Source organism: Eublepharis macularius, chromosome 2 (assembly GCF_028583425.1).
Source record: "Eublepharis macularius isolate TG4126 chromosome 2, MPM_Emac_v1.0, whole genome shotgun sequence".
Classification (NCBI taxonomy): domain Eukaryota; kingdom Metazoa; phylum Chordata; class Lepidosauria; order Squamata; family Eublepharidae; genus Eublepharis; species Eublepharis macularius.
Genome location: NC_072791.1, coordinates 155532360 through 155555324, shown reverse-complemented (window position 1 = coordinate 155555324; position 22965 = coordinate 155532360). Strand labels below are relative to the sequence as shown.

Genomic DNA, 22965 nt, shown 5'->3' with positions numbered 1-22965 from the left:
GCTCTGCGGCTGCAGCGCGGCAAGCAAGCAACCCGGCCCCCGGCCCTGCAAACACCCCGCCCACCTCCAGAGCGCCGGGTTCTGAACCCGCCCCCTTGGAACGCCGTCTGTGCCGTGGTGGCTTCCTACGCGGTCCGATTCAAGTGGTTTGGAACGCAACGCCCCCCTCAGGGACGACTCTGGAAAGGCCTGCGTTGGAGTGGAATGCCTCCATTAATAAGAGAAGTGTTACTAATAATAATAAAGACGAAGCTAAGAATTGAATGATAATTCTTCTACACAGTCTCTGTGGTTCTCAGCGCCCAGTGTTAATATTAAAACCAAGCAAAATCAAAAAGAGTCCAGTAGCACCTTTAAGACTAACCAATTTTATTGTAGCATAAGCTTTCGAGAACCACAGTTCTCTTCGTCAGATGCATGGAGGGCAGAAAGAAACTGGTCAAATATAGAGGAGGGGAGGGGAGGAGGAGAGGAGGGATGTAAACAACTCCTTTGATATGGAGATGCAAACAGCTCCTTTTGATGTGGGGATCAGTTTGCTTGTGTAAAGGTTCGAAGGAGTTTGCAGTGTTAGTCTGTAGTAGCAAAATCAAAGAGTCCAGCAGCACCACCAAGACCATACAATTCCACTGCAGCACAAGCCTTCGATAACCACAGCCCTCCCCGCCAGATGCATCTGACAAAGAGAACTGTGGTCCTCGAAAGCCCACGTCAGGTGCCACTGGACTCTCCCTGACCCCACCTATGTAAATGAAATCAGTTACCTGTGATAATGAGATAACCATTCATAGTCCCTATTCAGTCCCAGCTTGACAGAGTCAAATTTACATATGAATTCCAATTCAGCAGCTTCCCGTTGGATTTTGTTTTTGAAAGGTTTCTGTTGAACTACAGCGACCTTTAAGTCTTTGATGGAATGTCCTGGTAGATTGAAGTGTTCTCCCACTGGTTTCTGGACGTTGCCATTTCTAATGTCAGATTTGTGTCCATTTATTCTTTTGCATAGAGGTTGGCTGGTTTGTCCAATGTACAGAGCAGAAGGACATTGTTGGCACATGAGGCACAACTCATGTTGGCACAACTACACTGTCTCTGGCTCTTACAGCTGCTCATCCTCCAATCTGATATATGCCCTCATGTGCCAACAATTACATTTTCCTAACACTGGTCCCAAGTCCCAACTACAATGTTTGGCATGGTGTGTAGAATGTAGTTGTACATGTGTACCAGCCAGGCACCTGTGTATCACAGGTGATGGGAGACAATGCCCCTCACCGTGTGCATGCCATTTTATGAATAGCTTTGAACAGTTATACATTTTTAACCTCTTCCCAGCTGTTTTTCTCCCCTACCTCTCCAGCACAAAACAACGAAATCAAATATTAAAAGGATTGTAAGGCATCCATGCTAGCTGAGTAGTGTACTCAGGATCTAAAGATTTTTTGAGATGGTATAAAAGTTGGAACAGGTATTCAGTAAATAATATTGCTGTAAAACACAGTGGGATGTGTTAAAAAACATTGAGTACAATATTGTAGAAATGAGAATACTGAAATAATATATTTTTATTATTTTTAAAAAAGTTATTTATTAACCATTTCCAAGCCAAAATGCATGTGGATCAGCATGGAACAAGCCAAAACAGATATTCAGTAAGTAGTATTACTGCAAAACACAGTGGGATTTGATAAGAAACTTGAGAACAGTATTTTCGAAAGGAAAATCCTGAAACAGTACGGTGTTATTAACCCTTTTCCAACACATTCCATTCTGGCTTTTACACTGTCAAGATTTTTTTTAAAAACTTGTTTAAAGTTCACAAAATGACATGGACTCTGTGGTGAGATCTTCATATGGTCTTGTCTTTAGTAGTTTTGTCCCCCACCCCACCCCTTTTATATCTTAATGTGAGCTATTAGCACTCTTCTGTTTTCTTCTTTTTATTATATCTTTTGTTTCTTGTTCTTTTGACTTTTAATTTCCTTCATTCTGTGTTTTGGTTTCAGTGCTAATTCTCATATCATGCAGATGATCTATCAAGTCACACTTTCTGTTTCTGATCTTCTTTGCTTGCTAATCTTTCTCTTGGTCTTGTATTTTCTCACGGTTCTCTGCTGGCTCATTCTGTTAGAATGTGGGCTGTGCCAAATTCTTACAAATCAGGTTGAGGTGGCAGGGGTTTTAAAGGACTGGAGAGAGTGGGGTGGGGTGGGGTGGGGAGCTGAAAGATCCTGTGGTTTTGCTTCCCCCTCCACTTCCTCTTCCAGGCAATGTTTCTCCTGGGACTTCCAGAGATCAAAAACAAACCCCTGTCCCAAAAAAAGGATTGGGGAAGGGACCTGGGGATGGAAAGTGCAGGTTTGGGAATGGTTCATTCACCATTTGTAAACTTGATCTATTGCAGATGTTCTCTCTTCCCAAGTCAGAGCATGTGTTATTTTTGACACTTCTTAATTTTCTTTTCAGATTTATACCTCAATCCTAGATAGAATTTGGTTTTTCTGTTTATTCTGCCCACACGTTGGTCTCTTTCTAGTTTTCAGTTGACCAGTTTATTGCTATCTTTTCCCACCTATCTTAAACTCTTGTTTCTGGCATGCATTCTGTTGTCTGGCTTATTTTTTTCTGTATACAATATAGGTCCATATTTCTCTACCATTCATTTACACTTTGGGTATCTTGGTGGAGAGGTCCAGTTGTTAAGCAACCATGAGACATAGCGGTATAGTAAACAATGCCTTTTCAATGTTCATCCATTATGTTGCCAGAAAATTCCATTAATCATAGAGTCAATAACAATTTGTCCCATCTCTCTGACCAGGATAATCTAATCTGGAGAGGCATGTAATCTGGCGAAATTTCAGAAAAATCGTTGATGTAAAATAATTGAAATATCAAAATTTTGGAAAACTGTCTTAAGCTAAAAGTTATGGAAACTTATAATCAATTTGTACAAACTCAAAGCATAACTTTATTTTCCCTTTTTATCAGTATAAAGTCATAGAGATTCCAAAGAAAGTCACAGATATTTCAGAGGGCTTGCTTTCACTGGATTTAATGAAAATCAGTTCTCTATGTATGAAGTGATGAGGCTTTAACGTTCCGGTTTAAATGATAAATTCAGCTAAGAAAAAGTTATGAGATCATTTGTCTTGAGTAAAGTAAACCATTTTTATAGAACATCTTCTCCCCTCCGAAACATGGTAGTAACTTGCCCAGACAAACACTGAGGAGGCAAACTGTGCCCTCATAGCAGAGCCAGTTATGTGGGAAAGGAAATTCCAGGAGAGAATAATGCAGGGAGAAAAAAGGAAGGAGAGTTTGATGCATTTACTTTAAAAGGTGGTTTTGATTCCATTTTTTTCTTTTGATTGTGTACTTTTATTGCATGAAGGAGCAACAACCTAATAATGCAAGAGCAGAACAATACAACAGAGTAAAACTTAAACTGTCAAAATTAATCAACTGTTTGTAAAAAAAAATGGTGTTTCTTGGTTGCTTACAACTTAAAACCTCTGTGCAGAAGCTACATTTCTCCTTGCCTTTTAGATCAAATTCCCTTCCTTTGCAAGTGGGAGGCTATAACACTGAACGTGGTATGAAATTGTTGGTGCTACATACATATTTAATACAAATTTGATCAAATCAAAATTATTAACATTGAAGGCCAATTGGGAGGAATGGATGTAACAGCAATGCCAACTGGGACAAAATCAGAAAGAGTGACAAACAAGCATTTATTACATTTTAAATTTATTTATTTAGCTTACTTCTCATATTTGATTTCTTAATATTAATCTTCTTAAATCTTTACATTCTTCTTGTTGCCTCCTTAAATCTATATTCTTTCTGTTTCTTTATGCTTTCTCCTCTTGTTGCTCCATTTGTATGGAAATAGTTTTCAGCTTGTTAATTAATTCTGTTTTCCAATTTTAAAAAAGTCTCAAGATTCTTCTATTTCAGCTATGCTGTGACTAGAATTTTAATTCCAGCATGTTCTCTCTCAACCCTCCCTGCCCCATTTCAATGGAGTTGGGTGAAGTAACCCTTAGGATTGTACTGTATGATACCTTAAGCTTGAGGCCATTTCCACACAAGTTATCTGCTTCCGATTCAGTGCCACTGGGAAATATTTATTTTCCTCTCCTTCCCCACAGCATCATATTGTATTTGTGATCCTCCAGGGGGTTTCCTCACTTGCAGGGGCTGCTTGGGAATAATAGTTGTTTTTAGCAAAGGCCACCAGATGGTGCAATAATACAATGTCATTAAAGTTTTGGGGCTGGAACAAGCAGCAGATCCAATGTGTTTGTGGTTTCTACCAACTCTGAGCAGGTGTGCTCCCAATGTACTCTGGGAACAAGTCTAAGCTCTGTATAACAATGGGGGTTGCCTGCACGCTGGTTTTTTACTGATACCTTAGGAATAATGCAAAGAATGTAAATGAACAAGGTGCACTGAAAATAGTAGCTATTACATATTACTTCTTTACTTACTTACAAGACACTCTTGTAAAATCTTCTGCGTCTTGTCAGAAAGAAGCCTTCACAGCATGTCCTTCCTTTCTGGCTCACATAGTAATTTTTAGCCTCATTTTGTTCCATTCTATTTTTTTATTCTATTCAATGCTTTTCCTGTGGGAAGCCCATTGGTTGCTATAGCAACACTGATGTCATAAAGATGTTTAGCATTTAAATGGTACCCACAAGGCATAGGATGATCAAGGATTACTATGGGGCCTGACTCTTAATGTTTGGGTCCCAGTGCTGTCCACAATGTTATCACAATAGTACAATGTCTTAACAAGTACAGAACCCTTTAAAAGATGTATATATTTATTATTTCTACAACCAATAACTAATTTCACTCATTCACACATGCTCCAGATCTGACCTTCTATTCTGCAGTGACCCATATTTATTCTGGCCCCTGTACACTGAATTTTGCAATCCTGGTGATCCACTCTCAGATCTTATCTTCTCTAGTCGCAATCTCACATTCTCTTACTGCTTCCCACAACCATGGTATTTTTTTGTTCACTTCTAATTTCAGTGTATTTTGTTTTATTGCTTTTCCCCCAAACATCATTTGTTTGCTCACCCATTCTCAGGGTGGTGGAGAGTGCCATCAAGTCATAGCTGACTTATGGTGACCCCCTGGTAGGATTTTCATGGCAAGAGACTAACAGAGGTGGTTTGCCATTGCCTGCCTCTGCAACCCTGGTCCTCACTGGAGGTCTACCATCCAATTACTAATGAAGGCCTATCCCACTTAACTTCCAAGTTCTGATGAAATTGGGCTTGCCTGGGGCATCCAGGTCAGGGACTCATTCTTATACTTAAATCCAACCAGGATTTTTCCCTGTGGCAATTCAGTTGATAAGTTGTAGTCTGGATATCTCAGTATTGTCAGTAGATCGGGACTTATAAGATTGTCTGATGTTTGGTTGTGCAGGACTGTGAAAAACCAACACAGCTTTTAATAGGAGTAGTTTTGTTAGCCTGTTACAACAAAAGGAATAAATTGTGTTAGCCTTTAATGTACCCCTGGGCTCCTATTTTACTTCGCTGCTATGGCTACCCACCTGGAATTTTCAAAAAGGAGCCATGATTTTAAAATTATTAAATATTTATATTCTTCCGGTTCTTTCTAACAGTGGGATGTGAAGCAGCTTGCAACAATAAACTACACAATTTAAAAGAGAAATACAATATATTAATCCCCAAAATTAGAAGAGATCTCATCAACCATCAACACCTTCCTAACAGCAGCTAAAAGCGCAATAGTAACTAAATGGAAATCGAAAACAATAGCAACATGAGAAAATTGGCTATCTTGAGTGTGAAATCAATTTATCATGGAAAAAATCAGTGATAAGCTGTATCAAGCTGAACACTATTCTAACAACACAGATATTTTTGAAAAAATGTATTTTTTTTGAGTATCTAGAAACTAATAATTTCCAACCTATCTACCCCCTCTACTCTTTAATATCTTGATGAGTAAAATATTAAAATATGATTGTATACAGTATCGTATTATATATCAAGATAATTTTGCTATTATACAATATAATATCTTGTAAATATCTTTATAAATGTTTGTAATTCTAACAGTTGTAATAGGCAATTTCTCAATAAACATACATATTGGGAATCTCCCCCCACAAAAAGTGAAATAAAAAAATACAGACTACTAAAACAACCTAATTTCCTAGTTAACAATTACAAGCATGCTTAAACAACTCCATTTTACGAAGCCTACGGAAACATTTAAGCATCGTTGCCTTCCTCATCTCTTGTGTGTGTGTGGGGGGGGTGTTACCAAATATTTTGCATTCACCAAAAATATCCACTTTGGGGCAAAAATTAATGCTCACTGTCCTTCTGAGGGAACTACTAACAAAACCTGGAAGGCTAATTGGAGCTGCTGCTCAGCCATATAATGCATGCTGTTGAATGCTATGATATACTTGCTTTTAAATGTGTCTTTTATATTCTTACATATGTTTCTGGCCATAATCTCTGTTCTAATTCTAGTTAAAGGTACCTTTTTGCTTTCTTTCCTTCTAGGAATCCTAAAAGACCTGTACTCTGTACTGTCATCTCTGCCAAAGTTGTGTCCCTTTAAAAGGTGGGGAAGGAAGCTGTTGCTGTGGAAACCTGTGAATACATGGCTACCTCACCTTTGAAAGAAAGAAAACACAGTGAGTCTACAGAGCGGAAGACGCCTTAGTGCTAACGTGGGGTTGGGGCTTGCTTTCCTTCTCTAAACTCATCTTCTTCATGGGGTTCCTTATAGATGGGCTGAAAATAACTGGAAGGTTGGGAGCTGGAGGGGATAGCAATGGGGGGAGATCCTTTGTTCCCTCAGGATGTAGATGAAGGGAAGTAGAATGGCATTGCCGCCCTGCTTTGCCCAGTCTCAAATTCAGATTTGTGTTTTATTGACTAACTGTTAAGCTGTGAGCTACTCAGACTCTGCCAAAAGAGAGATCTCCAGTCTTGGTACAGGGAAGGAGGACATTATCCACCCAGGAATTCCCATCTCCAGGGAACATTTCAGCTCCTTTCTAGGCAGCTGCAGTTTATACAATCCCTCCCCCCTTTTGGAGTTTCTCTTGGGCTGGGCACAGTTTTTATTTGACAGTCATCAGTAAGCAGGATAGTGGGGTGTGTGATGCTTGGCTTGTGATGTGATGCTCTTACCTTTTTTGAGCTGGAACCCCAAATCAGAAATTGTCCTCTTTTCTCATTCTCCCACCCCATATTTTCCCACAGTTTCTATTTATCCTCAAATACTATGTTGCATTTCTGTTTATTGTGCATGTGGGCTAGAATTCTGTGTTTGATGAGAGGCTGCTTTCCTTTTGTACACACCTCAGTGTTGTTTTCATTTCTAAGAATCCCAGGGCACTATAGAAGTTTATCTTGTCATTAGACAAATTATTTTCCCTAGAGTTTTATGAGGGAGAGGCATGACTGCATTTGTTACTCTCTCAATAGGACAAGGAAAGAGGTATCGTGGCAAACACTGCAAATCCATACCAGTTTAACTGTCATAGTTGCCCCCAAAGAATCTTGGGAGCTGTAGTTTCTTGTTACATTTTATTGTCACAGTACCAGTTACTGTTAAGACTTGTAGTCTAGGTATATTAACTAACTGGTTCCTTTACAGTGTCAGTACTATGTTGATATCCTTTGTATAGCATAGTGGTTAAGTGGTTGGGCTGCAAACAGGCACTCTGTGGGTTTAAATCCCACTACTGCCATAAGCTCAGTAGGTGGCCTTAGGTAAGCCACTCCTCTCAGCCTCAACTCCCCAACTGTATTATGGGGATAATAGTAACACTGACTTTGGGGCACAAATTTGGAGTGGTATATAAGCTCAGTTATTGGTGTTGTTATTATATCCAAAGGATAAACAAATTCTGCTCTGTGCTATTCAGTTTGGAATTCTTGCACGCACTTTTTACAAATGGATGAGCTGGGTTTTACCATCTTTAATTACCATCATGCCAACCCAATGAGCAGTGTTATTATTTCCCTATTTTTTTAAAAAATGTCCATTTTACAGATGTGAAGTTCAGCCTGGGAAGGAGGATTAGTCCAAGGTTGGGCGGGTGGGGGGGGGGAGGTGCACAGCATTTGAGCTCTGTACCTGAGCTCAGAAATGGCTGCATATGATCTCTTTCCATTTACTGATCTTCAGTGTATGCTTTGACTGGGCATTATCACCCAGTTATTGCATACTGGGATAGGCGGAGCATATTTGCAGATATAAGGTGGGACAGAGACTACTCTGTTTCTGGCCTGAGCTCACATAAAATTGTTACAGTGCTCCTTCCCCAACTATGTGTGACTCTTACCAGAAGCAGACAAAAAATGACTGATATAAAATGACAAATTAGTAGGCTTGATTTGTGTATATATATAGGACCAATGTGGCCAGCCATTAGGTAAGACTAGGACAGGACAGAATTTCTGTGCCTTCCAAAAAGGAACTACCGAACCAGCTTCATCAGTGCAATCATACATACTTAAAATGCACTAATAACTTATGGGGATTGCAGCTATGAATCAGCATAGCAAGGAAGCTGATTACCTCACATAGGAAGCGACTGTAGCAACATCAGCACAAGCTGAGCAATTGCAGTATGTATACGTTAATTTGTTAGGACATGAGTGTTAATGATTGTTTCTGCTGCTTTGCTTGCATAATTCATATCTTCTTTCCAGAATTCCTCACTACAGGCTTGTAGAAAGCATACCTTTCTGTATACACCTATTCCATGGCTTCTGGGAATCTGCTTTCTACAGTGCCTTTGGCCAACTCATTCGAGATTGCAAAAGAGATATCAACTCAGAAAGTTCCAAATGCAAGCAGCAGTGCAATAGAGTTCCTTTCGCTCATTGGTGGGTATCATCTGCAGTTTGCCTCAAAGGTGTCCTTTGTGTAAGCAAAGTGGGGGTCAGTCAGGAATATGTTTATTTTATACACATAAAAGTCTTGTTTTGCAGTTCACAGTTTATCCAAGATGTCAAGGAATGATATAGGTCAAAATGATAGCAAACATGCCCATTTAGATAACGTTTTAGGTTCATTACCAGGTATAATACACAGGTAATACTATTACAGAATCTTGGCTTCCATTCTAAGCCTTTATTATTAAAACATGATTATTCAGCATTTTTCATATCAGCTCAATCAACAGAATATCATGCCATCCATTATAACTACATAGTTCATTAAAGAAGAGCTATTACGTGAGTCCAAAAGGGTATCTTATCCAAAGATAAGCAGATCACAGACAAGGAAGAAGCTCCCAATCAATTCAGCTTCTCAGGGTTTCAGAAGCATCTGCTAACAATAACTCACTGTCCCGTTTCAAAGGACGCACATTCTTGGCTAACTTATTATCTTATTACTTCAAACACCAGACAAGGTTATCCATATCTGAAACATCTTCTTAAAGTAATCGCGCAAAAAAAGCGGCATCAAAAATGAAAATGGAACAAAACAAGTTTCATAAAAAGTGCTCAAAATCCAGGATCAGCGTATAATCAGGGCTTTTTTTCAGGGGGAACTCTGTGGAACGGAGTTCCAGCATCTCTTGAAAACACTCGGCAATAGTGCTTGAAAATAATATTTCAAAGAAACCCATGTGTTTCCTCCACATTTCCCTCTTGAGAATTCCACCACCTCTTTTCCCAGAAAAAAACCCCTGTGTATAATGCATTACAATAGTCAATTTTTGATGTTACCATAGCATGGATCCAGGTGGCCGTGTCAAGGTAAGAAGCCATCTTCCAGGCCAGAGTGAGATTGTAGTAAGCATTTTTTTGCGGCTGCCTTAACTTGTTTTTCTAGTAGTAGCGCTGGATTCAGTATAACCCCTAGGCTCTTAACCAAGTCTGCAAGGGTCAAATGATCTCCATCGAAGGTGGGCAGTACAATATTTTTCAAGATCTCTTACTTCCCAACAAGCATCGCTTCAGTCTTGTCTGGGTTCAATTTTAATTTGTTATTTTTCAGCCAATCTACACAAGGCCATACAACTGTGTTACTCCTCTGTTTTGTGCCCCTCTCCAAGTTTGTTCTATTCTAGGCCTCTAGACTCCCCTTTGTGGTATGCCTATGGCTCTGGACTAGCCCTGTTTCTATGTGCAAAAGCATCTCATAGGACTTTTCAAATCCAGCATCTGTTCTCCTATAGTTCTGGCTATATCCATCATACACCTTGTGGTCCTGGTGCAGGCCAAGGCTCTAGCTAGAACTTGAGTAAATAAATTAGTAATATAAGGCAAACAGTGGCTGCAGTTCTAATTGCTCTGGAGCATTTATATAGGGAATGAACTTCATATTGATTATTCCTGGGTAGACTTTGGATTTCAGTCGTCAGACAGTAGGGATGTGCACTAAAAAATATATCAATATTTTTTGGATTCAGGTATCCAGGATACCATATATATTTGATATTCTTGCTATTGGGGACCAAAAATACAAGCAAAATATTCAGATTCAGGTTTTATTCAGAATTCTGAATATATTTGGCTCCATTATTCCTTGTAGGGAAATCTTTCTGGGGGGGGCAGGGGATTCATTTTTCAAGAAAACTACATTAAAACTTCAGGAATACTCATCCTGCCTGTCCACTAAAGACCGCCCACCCCCAAGTTTTAAGCAAGGTGCCCCAAGCCACTCTCCATTGTTTCCTGTGGGGGGGGGAGGAACCAAGCCTTTCTCTAGGACGCAGGAAACCTTAGTCAAACACACAACAGGAACCACTGATCAAAAGCCTTCCAATACAAACAATAGGTACAAGCAAGGGACACTTACAAGCCCAACAGAATCAGTGACAGACACAGATGCCAGGCAGAAACCAGGGCAAATGTAAACTCAACAGAACCAATGTCAAACATGAGAATCACACCACCCATCCTAGCAAGGCAACAGAACCGAGGCAGCCAGCCAGATCTGGCAATGGCATATGGTAAGCAAGCAATACTGACAGACATACACACAGTAATGCTGCCTGCCTCCCTCCTCCTCCTGTTGCCTAGCAACCCTGCAAAGGGGGGAAATTAAACTGCTGTAACCTTTAAAATGCAATTTTTGGATATTCCTGACTATAACTGGATTATTTGGGAATTTAAATAATGGTTTATCCAAATATACCCAAATAAATGGGATCTATCCAGATAGACCCAAATAATACTGAAAAGGTATTTGGGGGTATCTTTTTAAACTGGATATACTGAACTACATATCCCTACCAGACAGTTGTAACCTGCCTCCTAGTATCAGAAAATTAGTCTCGCATAGGGCAGAGAGCAGCTTGTCTTCCACACTTTACCCCTTCTACCAGTGGCCTTCTTCAGCAAGCAGGAAAGACAGTAACCTTTTGAACTGGTATGTTGGCCTTGAGAAGAAGGTCGTAAGTGTAGCCTGTGTGCCTCCAGCTATAAAGGTCTCTTTCTACTATTTGATTATAGATCATTTTAACTACACCTGCAAACTGATCCTGAGATCCTCTCATAAATTTTATAGTTAAAAGAAGCTCTCCTACATAAATAAATGAACTAAAAGCCTTTTTGTTTGTGTGTGCCTCATCTAATTGCTGGCATTTATCCACAATAAGTAGTGTTTTTGGAGAGACATTTTAAAATTTTGAATGGGAACATAGAATTCCTTGTGTTTCCTTTGAGTGATGCAGTTCCATGTTTGATTCTTTCAGGAACAGATGAGATCCAGCCCTGCCTTTTTGAAGAGTCACTGGTTGCCATCTCAGAAAATGGGCAGACAATAGGAACATTCTCCATTTCGGTGAAATGGACCTGCTATGCACCAGAAGGGAGGATAGAAGAAAAGTGCTACCTGGTCCATGCAAGAAGCAAAGGGACTGTTGATGGTGTACCCTGCATGACCTCCATTACAGGTACCAATGGGGGAGGAGAATGGTAGAGGACGGGGAAAATGTGGTGAACTCTTGGGCCCAATTACAGCTTTCAAAACCTGGATTTTAAAATTAAGGATATGGGATCTTGATATTGGGCATGGATCATATGCAGTGTGAGATGAGATGCACTACATAAACAGCAACTAACCCAGTTGCCTCCTTCTGCTATAGTATTCCATGCCCCATGATATTGTGCCCCTGAAGGTCAGCAGAACTCCCAGGAACATCATGGGGGTAGAAGAGAGGAGCTGCAGTGGGAGGGGAGTATCAAGAGGAGAACCCCCTCCTTCTGCAAGTGGATATGCCTTCCACAAGCAGAACAAAAATATTGTAACCCATGGTTTGGATCAACACCCCAAGAACACAGCTGAAAGCCCTTCTATAGCTCCTCAAGAAGGCCCTGTATTTATATTTCTTAATTCGGCCTCTCCTGAGTCTTGGAATCAAAAGTGCAGCCCAGGTCAGGGGACCATTGGCTCTAAAGCCCTTCATGCATTTCAAAGGGAAGCAGCACAACGAACACCTACAGTTGCCTGGGAAAGCATATACCTACCTATCTCATCCCCTTCCCCCAACTGATAGTAGTGTCTCAGTTATTTTATTCTTTTATCGTCCCAAATACACAAAAGGGATCTGCCTGACACTGAACAGTGACACGTGAACATATCAGACTTTCAGAATGAGACTTTTATTCCTTGATCTAAGTTTTCTCTCTGGTATCTAGTCAATACAAATGTTTTGATATAACTCAGATGGTTTTCTCTTCTTGAATCCAGTTCTGACCAAAGGAAAACTGCTCCCATCAATCTACTGTGAATTGGTTCCTCTACAGACCTCTGTCTCTGGCTATCATTTCAAACATGTATCAGTTTCCGAGATGGTACTTTCCCACCTAGCTGTTGTAAGCAAGATGTATCAATAAGACTTAAGCTTTTTGGCTTCAATCCAATCCCATTTGAGGCACATCTTTATCCCTCCACTATTTTAGGGTATATAACCCTCTGGACCCCTAGGCACTGCCTTGCTATCCATTGCAGGACACTTTTTTTAAAAAATCACATGCCAGTCACACTGTTTATCTTCCTTTTTCCCCTTCCCATCCATCTGACCTCCCAGTACCTCTTCAAGACAGGCTTGCATGTTTTACTTACCGCCTTCTTGGGGTTAGAGAATTATATAGATTAGAACTTATCTGATGTTAGAATGTACAGTTTAGCACTTATTTCTTAAAGTCTCTGTGTGCATAATTGCAGGTGTATTTCGTTTCTTTTGTATGCCTCTTGCTATTCCCTCATCTTTAACATCCACAATAAAGACTCATTCTTACTTCTGTCTTCTGACTGCTCATTTCTAGGAAACTTTCCCATCATTATATGGCATGCCCCCAGGCCCAGGACCCCAGGATACACTTGGCAATGGTCCCTTTAATAAAGTTAGCCCATCTGTATATGTGTGTGTGTGTGCTTGACATGCAAGGAGGACTCTCCAGGTGTTGATGGATATATATGTGTGGGCCATTGGGTAACACTATAAGATCCAAGCCAAGAGTCACTGTGGTTACATCCATGCTGTAAGAATTCTCCATTTTCTTCTTCTTGTGGCCACAATTTCAGAGGCATTTGCACTGGCAATGAAGTGTCCACATAAGACTTCCATGTGCACTTTCCAATGTCAGCCACCGTTTCCCAGCATTTGCCCCTGTTGCACTGCTGGAGGGTTTTTAAAAACCCAATAATTTGCTAGTGTTTTATAACATTATATTTGCTCCTCTGAATTCCCAGCTTTCATTTAAAAAGTCAGTCTAATAAGGAAATAGAAGTGTAAAGGTGTATCTCTGCAACAGAATGACTTTAAAAAAATAAAAGCAAGGAATTCAGAGGAACAACTATGGCAAAAGGTTATTATACCTCCATAATGGTATAATCTAGCAATTTTTTTTTAAAGTCATGAAAACTGTGATGGTGTGGGGGTTGAGGTAAGGAAAATGACACTCAAAAATACCTGCATTTCCCAAATCTGTTTAGATAAGGCAGAATTTTCACCTCATCCTTCTTTGCCCCCCCCCTCTGCTTTTGGTTCCCTAAATATTACCTTTTAGTGCAGCCCTTGCAAAACTAAACAAAGAAGTCGGCTGGGGAGGATTTGGGACTATAGGAATCCAGCACAACAGTGTGCGTGACTGTCTACGGCAGTGTTCTCACTAAGGCTTTCCTGGTGATACCTTGTGACAGGTGCAATACAGAGCATGGTTGTTGGTGACACTTGTGCCAACAGCTGGATGCAAAAATGGAAAAACATTCCCTTTTCCTGATGTCTGTGTATTTTCCAGTGATAACAGTTTGTGGATTGCTACTGGCATTTGTGGTTCTAGAACTGTTAACCCCTTGCATATGCAGGCAAGATTAACATGCTGAGGTATGTTAGAGGGACTGAGGGAGTGAACTGATGACATTGCTCTTCACTATTATCTTTTGTTCCTTTACCCCTTTCTACATCAGGTTACATAACAAATAATCTAGAAACTGTGGAGCAGCACGTGGAGGAAAGTGTGAGGGTAACTATCTACTTTGTTTTCTTTTCTATAGCCTGGCGCCTGAGCTTCTGCAGTCTTGACACAATTTCTCTCTTTCTCCTCCAAGGGTCAAATTACACCTTACAATTTTCGATGTGTTCTGTTGGCATTCCCCAACCTGACTTTTAAAGAGTCAGTCAGATGTCATGCTGCTGGAAATTAATTACAAAAGCATCTAGGGACCCATTTGGAGCAAGACAGGGGTGTAGGGGGACAATGGGCTTCAATATTCTCTCTCTTTTGCCCTTGTCCCTACAGCCTCAGGGGAGTTTCATGTGAAGCTCATCAGTAACATAGGGACACGTGATAAAAAATAAGCTACAAGCAAGCGAAAAGCAGTTATTTGGAGTGACCTGTGGAATCTGCTGCCATGTGTTGTTGTAAAGTTAATACCAGGACTAGGGTAATAGTTACACACTCGCGCACACTCCTTGAAGATAGGTCCACCGTTAACCATTACATGGAAGCGGAAGAAGATGAAACACGAAATTCAGGGCTTGGGACCAGTCTAACATTTAAATTACATGTGCTATTTTAAAGTGAACTACTGTCTGAGAATCTTCCTGACTTCAGGTAATATTCATTACCACAAGATATGCTTTTCACACTTTCAAGGTCACCGTATCACTTTCAGTTTCTTTAGAAGAATATACTTCTCCACCTTCCTATCCCAGAGCTGCATGGAATCCTGGGGGAGCAGGTTATTTGAAAATGGGGAGATTGTCCTAAGCTTCTAGGAGAGCCGGTTTAATGTATTGGCCTGAGTGTCAGACTAGGATCTGGGGAGAGCTGAATTCAAATCCCCACTGTGCCATGAAGCGCAGTGGGTAGACCATGGACCAGATATTCTTTTTCAGCCTAAACTGCCTTGCTGGGTTGCTGTCAGGGTAAAATAAAGGAGCACCACAGACACTTCTCTGAGCAACTTGGAGGAAGGGCAGGATAAAAATGTAATCGTGTGTCAGTTCTGTTTGGACAGTTTTCCCAGTTCCTAGCCTGATTCCTTCGTAGATTCTGTGGACTGGACCTGGACATGACATGACATGGGTGTATCACGTTGCTGTGCCTACTTTCTCCTGCAGTTCAGGGAGCATCCAGTGGAAACCAGAACCCACGTGGTGAAACGCCAAGACCAGATTTTTGTGAGAAAAACTATTATTGAAAGAGATGTAAGTAAAATTAACAATTCATGGAAAACTGAGCTATCATCACAAACATGTAATTGTGTGTGTGTGTAATGCTTTCCTTAATTGGTGTTCTAATATTGGAGTTTCACTACTCTGTTTTGAAGCTGGGCCGAAAGCCTTTCTCTTTTCTTTGTCAGAAACCTGTTAACTGATATGCAAAATGTGGAATTTCCTGTGTCTGACATTCACTCCTAAGTAAGTATTAAAGCTGCTACATGAAGCTAGGCCATGCCTGGATTGCATCTCCAAGCCCCACTGCCTTTTCTACAGTACAACCTGCTAAGTAGGTAGTTGGTTGGGATTTTGTGAGGAATGTCTTCTCTTTCCTTTCTCTGCCACAGGAGGAGATTCATGTCAACAGCTCTTCTTATAACTGTTCACTCCTACAAGGCCTAGTCTCAGACTCTGCCAACCTCTTGGTGTTGCGGGTGATGGCCAGGAGGCAGACTGTCCCAGAGAATGCCATTTTCCTGTCATTTGATAGCGACCATCACATCTGTACCTCCACCTATGTAAGAACCACATCACCATAGGGAAATCGGGGTATTGGAGGCATCTTGGTGGTATGTCAGGAAAACAAGAAAATCTTATAGATTGCTTATGAAATCTTATGAGATGGCAGTGAAGACTGCAAAGGAATTTTATGCAGCCTCCATTGCATCAGCTAGCTCACGCCCAGCTAAATTGTTCAATGTGGTTTGTTCGTTGGTCTCCCTTCCAGGTAGAGACCAAAAAAATTTGAGTTTGGCCATAAGCTGTGAGGCTTTTGTGAGCTTTTTTGCTGATAAAATCTTGTCTCTCCATCGCGATTTACCAGCCACAGTTGACACAGTATGTGAACTAGAGGCCTCTTGGCCGTCATCGGGGGTGATATTTGATCACTTCAGCCCCCTTTCTGGGGAAGAGGTGGACAGGATTCTGCGGGGAGTGAGGCCTACCACATGCCTCCTAGACCCATGTCCGTCACGGCTGGTGAAAGCCAGTGTTGACGGATTACGGGATTCCTTGGAGGCCATTGTCAACCTGTCCCTGGGCTCCGCGGTTTTTCCCAGAGCACCTAAGGAGGCTGTGGTGAGACCTCTTTTAAAGAAGCCATCATTGGATCCAGCTTACCTGCTCAGTTACCACCCAGTCTCAAACCTCCCGTTTCTGGGTAAGGTGATTGAGCGGGCAGCGGAGAACCAACTGCAGAATTTCCTGAAGGAGACCTCGGTCTTAGATCCCTTCCAGTCTAGGTTCCGCCCAGGACACGGGGTGGAGACACTGCTGGTTGCCCTCACAGATGATCTCCGCAGACACCTGGATTGAGGTGGATCGGCGCTGCTGATTTTATTAGACCTTTCAGCGGCATTTGATATAGTCGACTATGATCTTTTGACCCACTGCCTCGCCGACGTGAGAATTCAGGGGACAGCACTACAGTGGTTTGTCTCCTTTCTTCACGGTCAGGGACAGAGGGTGGCGCTAGGAGATAAGTTATCATCCCGCCAGCCACTAGTATGTGGTGTGCCGCAGGGGGCGATACTCTCCCCTTTGCTGTTTAACATCTATATGTGCCCCCTTGCCCAGTTGGTGCAGAGTTTCAGGCTTGGGTGTCACCAATATGTGGATGACACTCAGCTATATCTGCTGATGGACGGCCAGCCTGGATCTACCCCAGATGTCCTGGAGCAGGCTTTTGAAGCCGTGGCTGGATGGTTGAGACAAAGTCGGCTGAGGCTAAACCCTGCAAAGACGGAGATCCTGTACTTGAGTTGCGGAAATGTGGATTTGGGCCCCCGGCTTCCTGCACTCGAGGGGGCGGTGCTTATGTCAGCCCCAAGAGTCAGGAGCCTGGGCGTGATTCGGGATGCCTCATTGACAATGGAGGCTCAGATCATGGCAGTTGCCAGGTCCTCATTTTTCTACCTTCGACAGGCCAGGCAGCTTGCCCCCTATCTTTCATCCTGCAACTTGAATACAGTGGTCCAGGCAACGGTCACCTCTAGGTTAGACTACTGTAACATGCTCTACGCAGGGCTTCTCCTGAACCTGATCCAGCGGTTACAGCTAGCGCAGAATGCGGTGGCACGTGTTATCACGGGCCTGCTGATGCGTGAGCATATAACACTGGCACAGCGTCAGCTGCACTGGCTACCAGTGGAGTACCGAATCAGGTTCAAGATTTTAATATTAACCTATAAAGTCCTATGCAGACTGGGACCGGCATATCTGCGGGACCGCCTCTCCCCATATGAACCCCAGAGGACTCTCCGTTCCAATGAGAAACATCTGTTAAAGGTCCCTGGCTCCAGGGAGGCTCACCTGGCATTGACCAGAGCCAGGGCCTTTTCGATCCTGGCCCCAGCCTGGTGGAACACTCTGTCTGAAGAGACTAAGGCCCAGCAAGATTTGTTATCCTTTCACCGGGCCTGCAAAACGGAGCTGTTCTGCCAGGCATATGAGCAGTGCTAGACGGAGCCCCCCTGGCTGGTTGATGAGGCCCTCCCCCACCACCAATACCACCCATTTTTAAAAAACTTTTTAATGCAGAGGTGCTCTGAAGTTGTTTTAAATTTTTGATCAGTCAAATTCTGTGCTGCTATGCTGATATTTGTAATTTATAATTGTATTTAATTGTGTAAATCAGATGTTTTTAGAATAGTTAATTATAATAATTGTTTTATATATTTTAACCTTTATGTATCTTGTAATCCGCCCTGAGCCTGCTGGAAATGTGGGGAAGGCGGAATAAAAATCGAAAATAAATAAAAATAAATAAATTAATTAATAAGCAGTGAGATCCCCAGCTGACTGTCTCTACTGACCTTATGGGCTTTCTTGCATCACTTGCCTAATGATCCTAGCCTACGAACTTCACCCCTTCTTTGAAATGTCCCCATCCTGCTATTGGAAGTGGTATGAAAATAAAGCAGACAGGAGAGAGAAGATGAGACACAGGATAGGAAAGCAGGGAGGTGAGGCAGAAGGCTTGAGGTGGGGAGGTGTCCATTTTGTCTACAGCCAGCCTCAGATGGACCGTAAGAAAATTAATGTCCCATTCTCCAAACAGAACCCAACTAGATAGTCCATTTATTGTTAACATTAACTGTTTTCTCCCTATGGGAATTAGGATTGCCAGGGGCCCCCAGGGCCAAGGTGGGCGTGCAGGGGGTGGGGGACAGTGGGGTACCCAATTCCTGTGCACATGCGTAGTGTGCATATGCTCCCATGCTCCCCCATCACACCAGAAAATAACATAATTTTCCAGTGTGGCAGGGGGAATTTCTTCGGGAGGCAGTTTTCACTGAGCTTTGTTTCAGTGTGCACCATAATTCCTCTGTCACATTGGAAAATGAGCGCACTGGAGGAGTCACAGTGCATACTAAAGTGGAGCTCAGTAAAAACCACCTCCAAAGGGGCAGTTTTCATAGCACTTGGCTTCAGCGTACACTGCAGTTCCTCTGTCACTAGTGTGATGGGAGAGCATGGGAGCTCATGCACGCGCTTCTCTCCATCCCTTGCCTTCCGCCTTCCCATTGGCCAGGTGAGTGGGACTGGTTGGCAGCAGGTGGAAGTGGGGGGATGGCAAGCCTAATGGGAATCAGAGCAAGAGAGCTGAAGCACCATTTCCCTCCTTTACTCTCATTCTTCACTTCCTTCCCCAGAGTGCCTTGGGTTTCCAGAAGCAGCATGTGGGCAAGGAAGAGGTGGATGTCTTTGTAATCGAGAGAGCTGTGCATTCCACAGAAGGGCTTCCTCTAAACTGGCAGTTCTGCTTCCTGTCAGACGGGTAAATCTGCACCATTTTAATCTCTTGCACCTAGCCCTTTTCTCCATCCAGTCTGATTAACTTCTTCTGCCCTAATAAATCCACAAATACTTTTTTCTCTGTAACTTGCTACTGGTATGTCTGCTCTAGATTTTCACCAAAGGTTCCTGTTGATTAGTTTTCTGTCTTGCCCTCTCTGTCCAGGCATTTGTCCCGTCGTGTCCAGGTTGGATCCCCAGTCATCATGTTGCTCCAGCAGGTGCCCATTCTGATTGAAACAGGTAAAGAGGAATCTGTGGGATACACCAGCTGAGCATGCAGTTCCCTTCCCTTAGGAAGGACATCAGCGAGAAGTACAGCAGAAGGATGTTAGGAGATCTCTCCTGTGGGCATAGCTAGGAGTAGACCAAATGAACTGGGCATAATAACAGGAACAGTTTTTAATTTGGGTATTCATGGCATAAGAGTTATGTGAACAGGCCATGATTTCCTATAATGTTTTGTACTGCTATCTCCAAATCCCATATTTCTAACATTCTTGCTCAATATCTACCTCTTGGCAGATGAACCGGACCCTCATCCAGTCTTTGGGAAAATACCTCTGGACTGGGAGGAGGATGTGGAGCTGTTCTCCCAATTCTTAGACAGAAAGGTGAGCTGTGTGGTGATGTAAAGGAAGCTGACAAGTGGAGTCCTACTTTCAATATGCAGGTGCTACTGCTTATATATGTCAAAATAAGAGCCCCATGGCGTAGAGTGGTAAGCAGCAGTACTGCAGCCCAAGCTCAGAGTCACGACCTGTGTTCAATCCTGGCAGAAGCCGGGTTCAAATAGCCGGCTCAAGGTTGACTCAGCCTGCCATCCTTCCAAGGTCAGAAAAATGAGTACCCAGGTTCTTGGGGGTATAGTGTAGATGACTGGGGAAGGCAATGGCAAACCACCCCATAAAAAGTCTGCCAAGAAAACATCGTGATGTGACGTCCCCCCATGGGTCAGTAATGACTTGGTGCTTGCACAGGGGACTACTTTTACCTTTTACCTACATATGTCAAAAGATCAAACTATATAGGATTCAGGAGATCCATGAGTAGATCTCCCAACAAAACCATACACTGTTTTTAAAGGGAAATATTAGATGCAAAGGGCCTCTACTGAAACAAAGTTAAAACTGGATGATATGGGGATATAGGAAAGAGCTAAAAGAACTGCCAGAAGAGGAGATGAAAATATTCTGCAACTGACCAGAATCAAAACAATGCAAACCCATGAGGAAATAAGAGCAAGAACCATATCAGATAAATCCGCACATAGGACACTAGCCATCATGAGAACGTAAAATGATTTTAAGTAAGAAACAGCGCGGGGGGGGGGGGGAGATCTATATGGGGCTACTGTGCTTGGTGCATAGTATAGAAGGTGTAACAAAAGCCATGGGGATGAAACTGTGGAATGGCTATGCCAAAAATACCAGTAAGATAAAAATGAAGAATGGGACAGGAATGTTATGTTTATGTGCTGAGCATTCTAGAACATAGGGACTATGTGGCTCAGCTTTACAAGGCACAGGAGTGTTTGGAAATGAAAAAAGGAGAGTTTGTATTGGAAAGATAAGCCTGGCCTATTGTCCCATTTGGGGGCCATATTTCTAACAGAGGTTGGTTTCCTTCCCTCAGGAAGAGCTGCAAGCAAGCCATGCCACCTATGTGCGGCGCCATCCAGAGCTCAGTAACTTGCTGGCAGACTTCTTGCAATTGTTGCTTCTTCGCAAGCCAGACAATGTGGTCACTTTTGCAGCTGAGTACTTTGCCCCCTTTTCAGCCCAGAACCCTCCATGTAGGTCCTTTCAATCATCTGACAAGCCCAGCCCCTTTCTCAGCCGTGTCTGAACAGTCAGGGAATAATAAAGATCCAGCTGATGACAATGGGACTTTGGGAACTGTTTCTGCAAGTTACCTTGAGGCTTTTTGCCCAGCGGAAAGGATGGCTGTTTTACAGATAGCACAGACTTGGTTATAATGTCTTTCAGCGGATCTTGCAGTGAGCTGATACAGTTCGGATTTCTGTGCAGAATCCAATTGAAATGATGCAAAAGGAGAAATGGTGAACATTCTTTGGAATGTGACATTTTAAAAATGTTCTTTCTCTAACATAATAATAAAGCTCATCAAAAATTTTCATTTATGATTTTATTTTTAAGCAACTTCAACAAAAAATGGAAAATTAAATTAACCTACCACCAAACTAACAGCAAATATGACTAAGAGCAACATTAAAAAAAAACTTACGAAAATGCGAAACTGTATTCAACTATATGTAAGAGAAGTTGGGGGGCAGGAGCCATCTGCAGATGTTAATTGTACAACATTGCTGACTTGCTGGGGGTCTCATGTGAAGTTTTTCATTGGATTAACCCTGACCTAGGAAACCAGTGGACTTAAAGAAATATTTTGGAGAAATGATCAAATAGATTACATCCAGTGCTGGAAGAATATCCCCTCTCAAAGGAGGCCATCTAAAGTAAGCATGACAAATGGGTAACCGCTATACATTTATTGCACTTAAACAGACTGAAAGAAACCCTGTTGTCTCAGAGCACTTTTGCCAGTGATTATATGGCCACTGAATTGCTGTCTCTCCATATGGCCACTGTGTTTACAGAAGAAATGCCACTCATATCATTATTTTCATGTATAGATGTCTTTCAAAATATTTTGTTATTTTATTTACATTGTTCATAGACCACCTTTCACACTGATACTCAAGGTGTTTTACACAATGTAAATCAAAATGATCAACAGCTGAAACATTCAATAAACAATAGAATAGGGTTTAGATTGCACAAATTTGAAAACAAGCAGAAATCCAATACAGAACTGAAACAATGCTATTACAAAACATAAGCAATTTAATATGACATATTAAACAATGTAGAAACTGCTCAGTAGGAGCATACTTGCAGCAACAGACATTAAGTAGTATATTCTACAGTCCCCGTCCTTCTACGAAAGCATTTCTCTGAGCAATTTCCTTACAGCAGAGCTCCATTTCCTATGTAAAAAAGCCCTCCTGAATAATTTAATTTTGTATAGTTTGCAGAAAACCAGAAGAGTGGGAGTTTTCCTGACATCTTCAGGCAGGCCATTTCCTAAGGTGGGGGCTACCATAGAGAATGCACATGTGTGGGTAGCTGTTGGTTTTGCCCAGTTGGAGGGTGGTACCTGCAGAAGTCCCTGTTAAAATAAACAAAACTGCTGTGGTGGAGCATAGGGAGAGAGGTGGTCCTGAAGATATGAGGGACCAAGGTTATTAAATGCTTTGTATATGAATGCTGAAACCTTGAACTGAATGATAACAACAACAACAATGTGCTTATATACCGCCCTTTGGGACAGATTAGTGCCTACTCAGAGTGGTGAACAAAGTCAGTGTTATTATTATCCCCACAATTCAGCTGGGGAGTGGCTTACCCAAGGCCACCTGCAGAGCTCATGGCAGT

At 42.0% G+C, this 22965-nt stretch overlaps 1 protein-coding gene across 2 annotated transcripts; it reads left to right on the top strand.

Moving 5' to 3' along the window:
* Nucleotides 1-6611: 6611 nt before the first annotated feature.
* CATIP (ciliogenesis associated TTC17 interacting protein) lies at nucleotides 6612-22046 on the top strand. 2 transcript variants are annotated; one of them, XM_054971881.1, is made up of 10 exons: nucleotides 6628-6706; nucleotides 8739-8915; nucleotides 11738-11938; nucleotides 14458-14513; nucleotides 15614-15700; nucleotides 16060-16230; nucleotides 19366-19490; nucleotides 19674-19750; nucleotides 20033-20121; nucleotides 21143-22046. In XM_054971881.1, exons 2-10 carry the CDS (start codon nucleotides 8792-8794, stop codon nucleotides 21353-21355), a joined length of 1143 nt encoding a protein of 380 aa, XP_054827856.1. In that variant the 5' UTR covers nucleotides 6628-6706; nucleotides 8739-8791; the 3' UTR covers nucleotides 21356-22046. The 2 variants fall into 2 exon arrangements, with proteins under 2 accessions (XP_054827857.1, XP_054827856.1); XM_054971882.1 differs by lacking the exon at nucleotides 8739-8915 and having other exon boundaries at nucleotides 6612-6706.
* The last annotated feature ends 919 nt before the right edge of the window (nucleotides 22047-22965 follow it).

What these genes read in the sequence shown, in the direction of transcription:
- CATIP (XM_054971881.1), top strand. Translation starts at nt 8,792, where the DNA reads ATGGCTTCTGGGAATCTGCTTTCTACAGTGCCTTTGGCCAACTCATTC. An exon ending in ACATCTGTACCTCCACCTAT is followed by an intron (nt 16,231 to 19,365) that starts GTAAGAACCACA and finishes TTCCTTCCCCAG; the next exon opens with AGTGCCTTGGGTTTCCAGAA. An exon ending in GCCCATTCTGATTGAAACAG is followed by an intron (nt 19,751 to 20,032) that starts GTAAAGAGGAAT and finishes ACCTCTTGGCAG; the next exon opens with ATGAACCGGACCCTCATCCA.